We start from the raw sequence: 14,185 nt of genomic DNA, 5'->3' as shown, positions 1-14,185 counted from the left end.
GGTGGGAGGCAAGGATTCGTGTCATTGTCAGTGGGTAATCAGGTCAGTGGGCCAGTGGGACGACCACTTTCAATTTCAGTCCTTCTAGCTGTGCAACTCGCCGTGCCGCGCGTCGCGCGTTATCTCGCGCTCTCGCTCTCCGTCTCCCTCTTTCTCCCCGCGGCAGTGATACGTGCGTCTCTTTTGCCTCGCGATGTTCACGCGACTCTATCCGCTGTCCGTGTCGTTTCTGTGCTGTTTGTTAATATCGCGGTACATACATACGTACTGGTAGCTCCGTGGTTCCTCTCGAGGGCGTCGTGGTTACTGGTAGAGGGAGGCAAAGAGGGTGTAGTGGAGGGGGGGAAGTACAGGCGCGAAGTCGTAAACGTGGCAGAAGTATGAGTCGCGAGAAAAAGAAGAAGGATGCAAGAGGGAAGAGGGGGAAGTCCTGACACGCGCCAATCACATCATGCTTCTTCGGTTGCAAACGTGTACCGAGCAGTACGCGGTTGAACAGAAAGAAGCGAGAGAGAGTGATAGGGAGAGTGACAGGATGGCGGCATGCGGGACAAAGGGCGAGGGGAAGGATGATGCACGCGCGATCGCGCTAGCTCGCTCGCCCGACGGCGCTCGCTCGTTCTCTCGCACGGACGCCGGGAAAGATAGCAGAAAGTAGGACGCGTATTAAAAACCACAGACCGTGTCCCGTGGCGTCACTTCTCGTGCCTCGCCGCGGCGCGTCGGTATTACCCAATCGAATTCATCATAACTGGCACGAGAAACGTACGAGCGAACAAATGAACGAACGAATCGACGGACATATGGAGACATGGACGAGTTGTCGAATTGAAAAAGAGAAAGGGAGGGGGGGAGAACTATACGACGTATAAAAGAGAGAGGTAATTTCGGTGATAAGCGCGATCAGCGCCAAGGCGCGGTGATCGATGGAAACACGGACGCCCAGTATCTTACGATCTATGATAAGACTTTCGATTTCGATGCGTTGATCGCGAGATCCGTGTAACGCCGCGGCCAAACACTACGGTGAATCGTGTTTTCTTATTTTCAGTGTTTAGCCGAGGAGAAGAAACGAGTCACTTCCTCTCATTATTGCATTCTCAAACGAAATTTTTGCACGCACAAGTTCCAGAGAAATATTACCAGAGTGCTAAATTTAGCGACTGATCGAAACGAGACCAACGCCGTGGTGCGGCGATCGCGGGAATTATAAAAGGTGTGAGCGCGCCTCTTCCGCTCGAATCAATGATCCTTAATTACGTTTGAAAATTAAGCTGACGCCAAAGTATCGCGCAACGAGTAAATGAATTTTCCTAAGGAATTAGGTCATACCCTTGAAGGGTTATTCGTGAAAGCTTAAGGAATGTCAGCTTCGACTATACACGCTTCATCGACTATTATTTGACGACGTTTATGTAAGTACGATCTGATCTTCCAATATAAGCTTACCAATCCACCAAGATTTCGTCTTTTCGGCGTAAACAAATTTATATCGGACAAGATCGAATCTGTGACCTAAGAAATCGATCGAAGAAACGGAGAACGTTGTCGTTTGCGTATCGAACGCTCGTAAATTTACCAAACTATATCGATAGAGGTAAACAAAAGTCAGAAAGATGGTTCCCTTCTCTTAAAACTATTACACCAGCCTATTCAACGCGCATGGCTGAATAAATCGAACGTTTCCGCGATGCTAAACATTTTAACACCCCGGCTACTTTGAATGTCGCGCGCATGCGCCCAGTAGTACGGATAGCAATTCTTATATGCGATCCTTTGGGCAAGCTTTTAGATGTTGATACCATTGGGAGGGCGCCACAAGTTAGGAGAAGCAATTTGGCGATGCGAGATATGTACACTTATATGGTCTACTTTTCGAAGTCGGACCGCGTAGACGCGACTCGAGCGCGCATTCAAATACGTCTTGCTTTGCATTTGCAAGTACAATGAAATTATGCAAGCGTGTTATATTGCAATTATATGTACTCGCAATAAATCGGTAATAACGGAATAATAGCCGTTACTAATACACCGGGAATGCGAGCTGGGATATTTCCAACGGCATACATTTAGTAACGGTGATCATAACACGAAGACTTACGATCCAATAATACAATTTGTAATACGGTACTATAGAAAAAAATGGTTTTTACAATTACTTTAAAAAAGGCACATTAAGAATAAATCTGTTATACTTAGACTGCGAACGTTTATGCAATTTTATTTTATTATGGAAAATTGTAATGTACAATAACATAACGTAATATAGACGACATACGTAATATAAGAGTGAGCACGATAAGAAAGAATATATGCAATAAGAAAATACGCAAAGCGATACACCTGTCGTAATATTTAAAGACCAAACCTAATTTCTCTTTACAATGTATGCTTAATTATTGCGTCTATAAAAATTTCAATGTGCATAAATATTTACAGTCTAGTTATAACTATTTTAGGCCTTGTCAATGAATTATGTAATTCCATACAATTAAAAGTAATAAACGCACTTTAATAAGATGAGCAGCATAGCTGAAACTTATTTGTAAAACCAGTGGAATTCGAAAAACCGGAATTCGATCGTACCATGATTACGATACAAGAGGGTAAAAGGTGACGTGGACGCGAGGGATGAAGGTTCGGCACCGATAAATTCGCCAACGTATCTGTACCGGTGTTGTAGCCCGCTGGGGACGTTGAATAATAATTATTGTTGTTGGCTCGGCTTGGGTGTTATTGAGTTATTCCAATGCGAGTTTATCAAAGTGGGTCAAGCGATTCAATAGCGACCGCCGTGGAGGAGAAACGACCCATCGTCTTAACGTGGCGTGGGAGTGTACGTATAGCAGTAGAATAACGTGCACACGATCAAACACACACCGGCAAACGCTACCGAATTGGTACACGTATAAAAAGTGACGAACAACCAGACCGTAAAATCGGCACCACTATTACGAGGAACAATTACAACGATGATATCTCGTTTCTTTATATTATTCGAAGAAAATTGGTGGAAAAGATTGGTACGTATTTATTTATATGAAATATACAACTGGTGCAAAAATAGTATAAGGCTGTCTTCTAATAACCGAATAACGTAATTCAAAATATTTCTAGAATTCTATTTGAAAAGGAATATAATACTTTGTTCGTGAATAAACGCGATCTCTTATTTTTTTTTATAAACACGTACGTATGTATCACAAATATTTGTTTGATTCTTAAAAATCGGAATCTTTTAAAGAAGCTTTAAAAAGCATTTGTTCTTGGATAAATATTATGCTGCATTATTTTTCCAAATTTATAATTTTAATATTTTCTGATTCTACAAAACTTGAATTTCTCGTTACTAAAACAAACAATATTTTTATCTAATTTCAGGATTAATTTACTCGGAGAAAAACAGGGACGCAGGAGAAACAGAATTCGTGAAACGTAAAATCGTTATCTAATTGAAATCGTGGAAAAAACAAATGTTGATTCGGAGCTTGGTGCGAGTTATAATCTCAGTAACGATTCCGTATGTATACATTTGCTCTTCAATCCGTAAAGTCCGCTAATGACTCACTCATTCCACCTTCCGTACGCTCATTATCCGTCGCTAATTATCATAAATCCTAGCTCAATCACGAGAATAGAATGGCAATGTTAATCGACACCTTTTCGGACAAACAACGGTCACACGTAACCAACGTAATTTCGTCACGGGATTTTCACAGGTAGACGAGAGAGAGAGAGAGACTAATTATCCGGCTTTCCATTAACAACAGGTAGAACGACGGACGAGCCATAAATTCCTGTAGGAAAGCGAGGAAACCGGATTTTCTTCGCTCTTGGTGAGAGTTGGGACAACACTGTCGATCGTTGCATAATAGGGACAACGAGGATAAGAGGCGCGTGTCCTCGGTCAGACTGGCAATAAACAAACAAGGAATATTTGACTGAGATGTCACGGGTAAATAAGTAAACTGACGACAAGTGAAAATACAGCCCAAGTCCCGTGGAGAGAACCGAAGTCACGAGTCACGAGAGAATCGAAGAAAGTGTAGAAGGTCGCGTGTCTATATTGGAGGATCGCTTTCGAAGTCACCGGATGATATTGTAAAAAGAAGCGAAGAATTATTAAGGAAGTTTGCCATCATTCACGCTACGCGTGTAATTTACATGTTATTTAACCTTCCGTAAGCAAACTGGGTTGGTTATGTCCGAATGTTTTTTTACTATTATTTATTATTATATTATTACATTATTATTTTACTGTTTCCAACTTGGAAAAGATCCTGAAGCTATCCTGAAATAGTTATCAATGTTTTTACTACGCCAAATGTTTGAAATATTCCTCAATAAAAATAGACATTCTTTTTGGAGAAATTGTAGAATGAAATTTAAATTAGATTCTCAACTGCTCGGTTTGCCTACGAAAGATTAAATGTACTAAGAATACGGATATCGAAAATGAGACTTCAGGGGAAATAACTGTTTGCAGGGTATCAGAGGATTATATTATTCCTTCCAAAACCGTATGGTATTGAATCGTTACAGATTCGAATATGTGTACTAAGCATACTTTCGCACTAATCAACCATTTTAGATATGGTTAGTTTCAATGTAGTTACACGGCTTAATGCAACAAGAATCAATTGTACATAACCACTTGAAGTAACCACGTAGAAAAGATTGTATTACGAAATGTCTTGTACAGAAGTTCTATATGTCTCGAAACGCATGCACGATGCGCTCGCAAAAAGGGTAGTACCTAAAGAATATGTAAAGCAGGTTAAACGATGTATCGGAGACACAGCCTTGAATATTCATGAATACTGAACAACTTTTTTGGAATGGTATCACATTTAAATTCCATTCGTCCTCTGGTACCGCGTTCTCCGCTCTATTTGTAAGCCTGCACTTTGCACTTTGCTTGACACACGCGTTTCCTATTGTTGTTACGATGTTCAAAAATTATTTCCTATCATTTTCCAAGGGAAACAATATCTAGCGTAAAAAAAAGAAGGGACCTTGGATAGAATTTGCACCTGTGCCCTGTAGGTCTATTTCGCACCCCTTACTGTGCGAATAATCGTGATTTATTGTGTGCAAACAGCGGACCCAACCTTTAGCGGAAATGTAACAAGTGAATTTCGACACAGCAGGTAGATGTTGACGTGGTCTATTGTCGAGAAGGGTGTATACATCGTTGAAAGAACCGACCCTATCCACTCGACAAGGGATTGCGACGAATTCGTGCCGGCCACGTGCCGCCACGCTTACGAAACCCCGGGAAAGCTGCAATCCCTTTTTCTATAACATTTTTACTACTCGGAACGGTACATAGCAGAAGTAAAAGTGACAGTCAACTTTTACGAGACTAATACTTTACCTCTGACTAACAAGGGCAGGAGGACATCCACGACAATGGTCATTGTTACTCGTAATATTTTTTCGAGAGAAGACTCTATTCGGAGTGAAATACGATCATTATAAAATTACGAAAATTGTCACCTTGATTCTACGACGATAGAATGATACTGGTAAGGTTCCTTTTGATCCTCCCATCTTCCCGAGGAAGGAAAAATACGAAAAAATTGCGTAGTCATATTTTCTTACGCTACCACTGAAAAGTATTTCGCCACTTTTTCTTTGAATCTTAACTAAGTAAAGGTATCGCTTATTTTTCACGTAATTTAATTAAAAAGAAATTACAAATAAAAATTACGTATTCATAAATAATGTCTACATTCTGTGGGTATTATTATTTTATCGTCACTATATATAAGGTTACCTTTATATAACCAATACATGTGCAATGAAATGTTGGCATCCACGAGAATAAACGTAACCCTAACCAAGTTATGACACAATTTTTGAACAAAATTTACGAAACATTCCGATGAAGCTATTTATCGCCGGACTAACTTCAAGTTTCTAAAATACAGATCAGATAGATTCTTATAAACTTGTATCATATTTGACTCAAGCAATAACGTTTCAAACTAATAGATACATCGACGAATTTCGCGTTTCAAATTTTAATACATTGTCGGTCGATTTTCAAACAATTGTATTATTTGTTTGATATTTCAAATCAAAATGTATTATTTGTTGATTGGCTAAGAAGATAAATCCGTTAAAATGTCGGGAAACTATGGAAAATTTGAAAGTGGCAAAATGCACAGAATACGCATAATTCACAAGGCTACACAAAATACTTGAAATATTCGTATACGGCTAATTATAATATCTAACGCTAGAAATAAATGAATTTGTTTAAGTCTTATCTCGTCAGTGGCATTCACAAAAATGTAAATTCGCGTAAACATCCACAGTCTAGTCGTAGGTGACAGTGTAGGTTAAATCGCAAAATCATTTTCATTTTCGTCGAAATGAACTCGACTCTCGGCCGTTTGTCCGATTTTAGAACTCTCTTTTAACGAAGCAAAGGGTCGAGATGAGTCTGTTTATAGAGAGAGAAATTTCGAGCGTTCGTGTCCCCTTTGGGTTTGTCTGGTTCGCGAAGCGTGTCGTCGGGGTCCGGATGAAAGTAAAAGTAAAAGTACCGAGAACGAGCGCCAAAGTATACGTGCACGTGTGTACCGCGATCTGGTCGCGTGAAACGCGACCGTCGAAGGAGGACGCGGCTCGCCACCCGTTTTTCCGACCTTTGAAATCGTACAGACGCATTTCTAGAATGGCACTACGTCGTTCGCCGAGTGCTTTCACCAGTGTCGATGCGCGTCTTGAGCTCTCTGACGTAACCAGTTTCACTGGAACGCGTCTCTCCCATAACACAGACCTAATTTTTAATCGACGTCAACCTGTTTCCAAGCGATTACACGATGCAACTCGTCAAGGTGACGATTAAGCAATTACCAAAATTAAGGCTTCCGGATGCAAGTTGTTCGTATTCTAATTTTTTCTAGATACTACTGTTAATATTATTATTCATATATACAGAGTATTTGTCGCGTTTTTCTCACAAATAGTAGATTTGTGAACAAAGTTGAAAGAACAAAGTTTTACTATCTTTTATACAATAGTTTGAATGGATCTTCTTTCATTTTTCTTCGCTCGCACGTATTAAAGAAATTATGAATGTTCTTAAATTGCTAACGAACCTTTTTACAGTGCATCGTGAATGTAAATATGAATTTAATATTTTTCTTACAAATCTATCGTTTACGAGGTAAAGGCTAAGGCCGGGTGCAGACGAGCGACTTTTTGACGTTGCATTTTCACTGCATCGTATGTCTGTCCCCGTCGTGTTTAACTGGGAAGACAAGGACAGACATATGACGCAGCGAGAACGCAGCAGGAAAAAGTCGCCTGTCTGCACCGGGCCTAATAGCACGAACTTGTATGTATTAATGTATCATTCGATAATAATTTTGATCTCTGACGAAACTGAAACTTTCAGAATATTTCTTTGAAAAGGGTATGAAACGAGAGTCACAATTTTAAAGATTGTATGATAATTGACTATGAACGCCATGTAAAGAAGGCGATGAATTTTACAATAGGAAAGGAACGCGTGAAAATCGAAAGAAAAAAACGTTATCGAATCTTTGCAGCCGAGTCGGAAAGATATTTCCGGTTGATAATTCCATATCATTTCCTATGTTATCTGGTGCACCGCTAATTTTACAAGTATATCGCTCGCGAGTTATAGCAGATTGTGTAACTTTTTAATATCAGGAAAAAGAGAGAAAATAGATGTTTTATATCTTTCTATCTTACTTAACGAACACTCCATTAAATCCATTCGAAATAGAACTAACTAGTCACAGATCGAGTATACGAAATTAGAAATAAAGATCGTAATTCGTATTTTAATATTACGGAAGTTTCTTAAGAATTGTTACGACGAATATACATATCCGTATTCTTATGAGCAACCTAAGCAGAAATTTATTTCGCCTATTAAACGTTATAACGAGTATTACATTTTAAATATTTTATATACGTTTGCATATTATATGCAGTTTGCAAATGTCGCAAACAATCCAATGATAACTTATGTAAAAGGCAACTGTAGCTTGGCTATACGTTCGAAAGATACTTGGCAAGAGTCGCGTAACGTTTCATAGACTCTTTCCCATTCTTTTCAGGTGGTTGGTGATCAAGCTGGGCTCTGTATCGCGGACGAATTGCCACGCTCGAGTAGATTTAACACCGGCTGCGCAAGTACCGGTAGCTGTTCGAAACGGGAGCGTTAATTGTAAACGCGGCTAAAGGGGGCGCGGGACAAAGAACGAACAACGTGACGGAAAAGAAAAAAAGAAAAAAGAGAAGACGGAGAACAAAAAGAAATAAAAGACGGGAAAAACAAACGAAATAGAACGGACGATCGTAAGCCGAGAAAATAGAGTGCAAACTGCCCTTGACGCGAACGAGAAGCAGAGCTTGTATCTTTGTAACGAGCCCGCGTAATCGCGCAATGCCGCCAATGCCACAATGCAGCTAATTATCAGCATTAATGCTGGCGAGAGTCATGAATATTCATACTTGACATCTTTATCGAGCAGCGGGAAATTGGAGTCGTTATACGCGGGCCTCCTTTTTGACCCACCTATCCACGCGAATCGATATGTGACCCGTGCCACGGTTAAGGAAATTAAAACTTCTCCCCTTCTATGTATATGTATATACCTATGTACATCTACAATTTTCTTCAATCTCATGTAAAATATAGCGTGAGCCAGAATAGTTGTAGAGATTAGAAGAAAGAATGAATGTATGAGAAAGAGTGGAGGAGTGGACTTGTGCGAATGACAAAGAGGGAGTGTGCAATTAAATTATAAGATTAAATTTATATAATTAGATATAGAGTAAATAGAGTACAGTTAAGTGTAAGTTTAAGTGTATATATATTATATATTTATTTACATTATATATTTCATATTACATACTACATTATATAAATATATAATGATCTAATGTATATAGAGACTGCATAACAATATGAATGAGATATCTATGTAAATCAATCTCAATTTTTAACTGGCAAAAATTAATAATATATATGTATATAAATTTCGTGAACATAAATTCGCGGTATGAGTGAAAAATAAGGCAAAAATGAAGGGTAACAAAATTGCTTTGGATACTCGGTTTTTTTAGGAAATCTAGTTTGGCAACTTGTTAACTAAATCCTAAGCCGAATCGGTATGCTACATAACTCACGTAACAGTTAAGGAAATTAGAAGTCTCCCTCTATGTATATGTGCACCCCTCGTTCATATGAATTAGGCCACGTATGAAAACTTAATCGGTTGAAGATCAGTGTTGCGTTAGGGCAATATTTTATTTGTATTTTTAGTCAACTTATTGAATGGCCGGTTAGATTTTGAAGTATCCTAACTAGACTTCTCGAGGTATCCCATTTAATCCACCGTCAATTTCTTCAGCAGTATTTAGATTAGCAAACTATCGAGATCGGCATATAATTATTATAACTTACTATGCCAATGTAGTTCTTTCAATAGCTTGCTTTTTACATACGTACATTGGGTAGCAATCTTGAACGAATATAAAATCCTACATGATTAATCGTTTCCTTGATGCTTTGAAATTTTCAAATTCGATTCTCCTCGAACGCGAACCTTAAAGGAAAAAATACTATTCTGCACCGTCGACATAACTCGAACCATAGAATCTCTCTCGTTTCAATTGCATCACGAATTTATACCCATAGTGTGAGTTTACTTTACAGTACGAGATATTGTACATACGAGATTCTAAGATGCAACGACCTGGCTAAAGAAACCAACTGAGAGAAAGGGAGAAGCTTCTTTCGAGCTCGAATAAGGCGACTTACTTGTTTACCGAGTAATTAGATATTCTTGCTAGCCGGGGGGCACTTTGACACGGATTCGCGTGCGTCTAATGGTGCAAGAAAAAACCTCTTGGCTGCTCGCTACTAACCTACCCAGTTCTCTTAAGAACCATACTACCTCAAAATGTTCTCTTTGGGTAAACATGAGTTACCAAAAGAGAGAGAACAAATTTCAAGAAAAAATCTCCATTTTATGGAGACAAGTTGAGAGCTACAGTGAGAAGTTACGATACGGTAGAACACCATTTAAAGTAATACAGGTAGAAATGGACTATTAGGTGGATCAGATAAGTAAGTGTTTCTCAAACTATTTGTCAATAATTGTCAATAATTGATCAACTAATTGCATCAGACTTAATTACCGCATCCTGTGTTTCACGTCATACTTTTCATCAATTTTAACGAGAATCGACATTTTAATTTCCGATAGCAACAATTATTTGTTGAATGATTGTAAGAGCTAGTTATTGATACGCTGTTCGATATAATTATACAAACGCAGCAATTCGATGAAGCGAGACGTTTATTTGTGTTCGCAATGTTTCACCCTTTCTGTTCTAACCCTTACATTTAACACTAGTTCTGGTCTAACATGATATATCGTGAGCGACTGCAGAAGGAATCTTTTGGAAACAGGTCCATTTTTATTAATTTCTTCATTTCAAATAATTTGGTAGATTCACAAATATAAATTTCCTAAAAATAGGTAATAACTCTGTGAAATTCTGTAAATAGGTAAAGGATGATTTTTGTAATATTCAGTAAGATGTAAGGATATATATTTAATTTCACAAGCAATACAAAGGCAATAGTTTTGTTAACATGGAATTCATTACTGAATGTTTAAATCGATTATTATGTTTTTTGTTTATGGCCTGCGTATTGCGTACTATTCGCAGTTAATGATTATGCGTTTGAATATTTTGAAATCGTTCGAAGTTTTCAATATTTCTAAGATTGGAATTATTTCAAAGTTAATTTAATATGTACTTCAGATTTTCGAAAGTCTAGATAAATTTTGAATCTTCAGTCTTTTAAGTCCTGATAATTCTTGAGAATCTTGATAAGTTTGAACGTCTTGAAAGCATGGTATTCGATATTGGGATTGAAATTGTAGATATGAGATATCTAATATCCTACGTTTGGTTTTAAAAGCATTATAAATTGAAATATTTTAAAGGTATTGAATATTATGTTTCTCCATTTGTATAATGAACTATCTTTATATAGAGCTACTGGAATAATAAAATTTTAAATTGTTGTTCATCTATTCTTTGTTATAACGAGCGATACTTAATCCTCGAACAAGAATTATTTTATCTTACTAAATTCATTTTATCTGAGAATTGTAATAATATCTTGTAGAAATTCACTTCATAAAAATGATATATACAGGGTGGTTGGTAAATGGTGGTACAAGCGGAAAGGGGGTGATTCTACGTGAAAAAAGAAGTCGAAAATATAGAATAAAAATTTTTTATTTTTTTTTTTTTAATTTTTCCATCGAGACAACGATCTACAGTGAGATCCGTTATAACGAGACGCGATAAAGTGCACGCGTACCGAGCGAAAATTCGAAGTCGATTTTCTCGAAAACAAAGCCTCGAACGAAAAATTGTTATTCTATATTTTCGACTTCTTTTTTCGCATAGAATCACCCCCTTTCCGCTTGTACCACCATTTACCAACCACCCTGTATATATCATTTTTATGAAGTGAATTTCTACAAGATATTATTACAATTCTCAGATAAAATGAATTTAGTAAGATAAAATAATTCTTGTTCGAGGATTAAGTATCGCTCGTTATAACAAAGAATAGATGAACAACAATTTAAAATTTTATTATTCCAGTAGCTCTATATAAAGATAGTTCATTATACAAATGGAGAAACATAATATTCAATACCTTTAAAATATTTCAATTTATAATGCTTTTAAAACCAAACGTAGGATATTAGATATCTCATATCTACAATTTCAATCCCAATATCGAATACCATGCTTTCAAGACGTTCAAACTTATCAAGATTCTCAAGAATTATCAGGACTTAAAAGACTGAAGATTCAAAATTTATCTAGACTTTCGAAAATCTGAAGTACATATTAAATTAACTTTGAAATAATTCCAATCTTAGAAATATTGAAAACTTCGAACGATTTCAAAATATTCAAACGCATAATCATTAACTGCGAATAGTACGCAATACGCAGGCCATAAACAAAAAACATAATAATCGATTTAAACATTCAGTAATGAATTCCATGTTAACAAAACTATTGCCTTTGTATTGCTTGTGAAATTAAATATATATCCTTACATCTTACTGAATATTACAAAAATCATCCTTTACCTATTTACAGAATTTCACAGAGTTATTACCTATTTTTAGGAAATTTATATTTGTGAATCTACCAAATTATTTGAAATGAAGAAATTAATAAAAATGGACCTGTTTCCAAAAGATTCCTTCTGCAGTCGCTCACGATATATCATGTTAGACCAGAACTAGTGTTAAATGTAAGGGTTAGAACAGAAAGGGTGAAACATTGCGAACACAAATAAACGTCTCGCTTCATCGAATTGCTGCGTTTCGTTCGTGAAGCATCGGGACGGTGTGAGTTCATAAAGAAAACGTTCTGAAGGTTGTCTGTTCTAAATCTGAGGCGAGATGTGGCAGCGACCGGGCACACGGCTCGTTTGCATCGTCGCTACTGCGGAATTCACGACGGAACGCCTGTTGCGCGCGAAAGCCACTCGTGACGTTCGTAGAATCGCGCGCAACCCCCGGTTCCCAGTGACGACCAGCTAAATTTTATCGCGCACGCCAACAAGTACTAATACGATATCCGATTCCGTCTACTTTTCTATCTCTTATCGTTCTCCAGGTACAAACCATCGTTGCCAGGTTATTTCGCACACTCTTGCATTTTTATCGCCATCGCGTTGCCTTCGTCTACTATGTTTTTGCCATAGTTTTTCCTTTCCTTCTGACGATATTTCTAGGAACTTTTCAGTGAAACTTGTTCCATATGGAATGCGGTTGAGTTTGTCTCACGCGGCGGGTAATTTAAATCGTGCATACGGTTACGCTCGATACCTTCGCGATTAACTGCTATTTATACATAGGTATAGATAAAGATTGCTAACAAGCCTAGAGGAATTAACGGGTAATAGACACGTATACTTATTAAACGTAGAATCGATAAATGAGACTCGCTTTCGTATTTATGTATTTCGTTAACACAAATTATAATAAAAATGTGGTATGTTTCTACTTACTGGTTACATATATGTAATTGGTACTTATGCTTGCTACTTATGAGCGTAAAAATAGTCGAGTAGACAAAGTGTAAAACAGGAAAAAGATGTGACGTTTTGCTACGTCGCGCAATGAGGAAGAGCGAAATCGTATGTACCTGTAACTTCGAAGATGGACCGAGTCGAACGAAAAAATGGGCAAAACGAGTACAAACAGGCGAATAATAGAGAAAAAAAAAAGGGAGAGGGAGAGAGGGAAAGCAACGTACTAGTGTTGGCGAGTAGAGGATAGATGGAAAGGACGAAAGACTATACGCACAAAGCGAGAGGTAAACGGTTGAAAGCGAAAGCGAAAGCGAGAGGCAGAAACAGCAGAGTGAGAGTGAAACGTAGAGAGAAGGTAAAGTAGCGGGAGAAAGAAAAAGAGAGTTTGGCAAGCGGTATACTGCGGCAACAAAGAACTCGAGAGCATAAAAATGAGTGGTTGAGGTTACCTGATGTATCATTCGCTGGCAGATCAGTGACCAAGTTGATCGGTGGTCGTGAGTGCGTTTGCTGTTGTTGTTGTTGTTGTTGTTGTTGAGTTTGCTGTTGCTGTTGTACCTGATGAAGGGTCTGTTGTTGAGGTCCCGGCAAAGGTAGGTTAGTCGAGGTATTGTTTTCGGCGAGAATCGTCGGTACCGAGGAGGAGGAGGATGACGACGATGATTCCGTAAGGGCCGTCGCGGTGGTGTTCTCGAGGGCCGTGTGGCCCCCACCTTCCCCTGCCCCTGTAGCCATTCGGCCCTCGTGCATTCCAGCAGACAGACAGACGGGGGTCCCTCCTCCTGCACGTCGTCCTCGAGCGCACGCACTTCTCTCGAAACACCTACACACTCTCTTACGTGCCCTCGCTCTCTTTCTTACCCCCGTCTATCTATCTGTCTGTCCCGTTTCCCTTCCTCTTTGTCTAACCAACGGAACCGCGCGCGCTCGCTTTTCTTCCTTCTTTATTCCTCTCTCTGTATACGTTCCCTCTCTGTCTCTTTCTCTCTTTCTCCTCGTGTGCGCACGCTCTTGCTGTCCTCCTCTCTTTTTACTACTACGCTCCCCGCG

General features: G+C 38.5%; 1 protein-coding gene and 2 long non-coding RNA genes across 7 annotated transcripts in view; 1 reads left to right on the top strand and 2 right to left on the bottom strand.

The window, feature by feature from the left end:
- The window catches only part of LOC100741012 (nuclear hormone receptor FTZ-F1), an 83,529-nt gene extending 69,350 nt beyond the window's left edge, over nt 1-14,179 (bottom strand). Inside the window, exon 1 of the mRNA XM_012382839.3 lies at nt 13,585-14,179. Within this exon, the coding sequence (XP_012238262.1) occupies nt 13,585-13,885 (301 nt within the window). The 5' untranslated portion in view covers nt 13,886-14,179. The remainder of the gene's footprint in view (nt 1-13,584) is intronic.
- On the top strand, nt 427-9,027 carry LOC112212461. Of its 5 annotated transcripts, none has more exons than XR_004461289.1 (3): nt 427-881; nt 1,052-3,023; nt 3,382-9,027. It is a non-coding gene; the product is annotated as an uncharacterized LOC112212461 (long non-coding RNA). The 5 variants fall into 5 exon arrangements; XR_004461291.1 differs by having other exon boundaries at nt 427-1,415; nt 1,786-3,023; XR_004461288.1 differs by having other exon boundaries at nt 427-3,023; nt 3,382-3,520; nt 3,720-9,027.
- On the bottom strand, nt 3,311-8,892 carry LOC117151397. The gene is made up of 3 exons (XR_004461292.1): nt 8,881-8,892; nt 6,419-6,421; nt 3,311-3,342 (listed from the first exon to the last, which is right to left on the bottom strand). It is a non-coding gene; the product is annotated as an uncharacterized LOC117151397 (long non-coding RNA).
- Nucleotides 14,180-14,185: the final 6 nt, after the last annotated feature.

Source organism: Bombus impatiens, unplaced genomic scaffold (genome assembly GCF_000188095.3).
Source record: "Bombus impatiens unplaced genomic scaffold, BIMP_2.2 scf_0197, whole genome shotgun sequence".
In the NCBI taxonomy this organism is placed as follows: Eukaryota; Metazoa; Arthropoda; class Insecta; order Hymenoptera; family Apidae; genus Bombus; species Bombus impatiens.
Note: the sequence above shows the minus strand (reverse complement) of the source record. Positions and strands in the feature narration are given on the sequence as shown.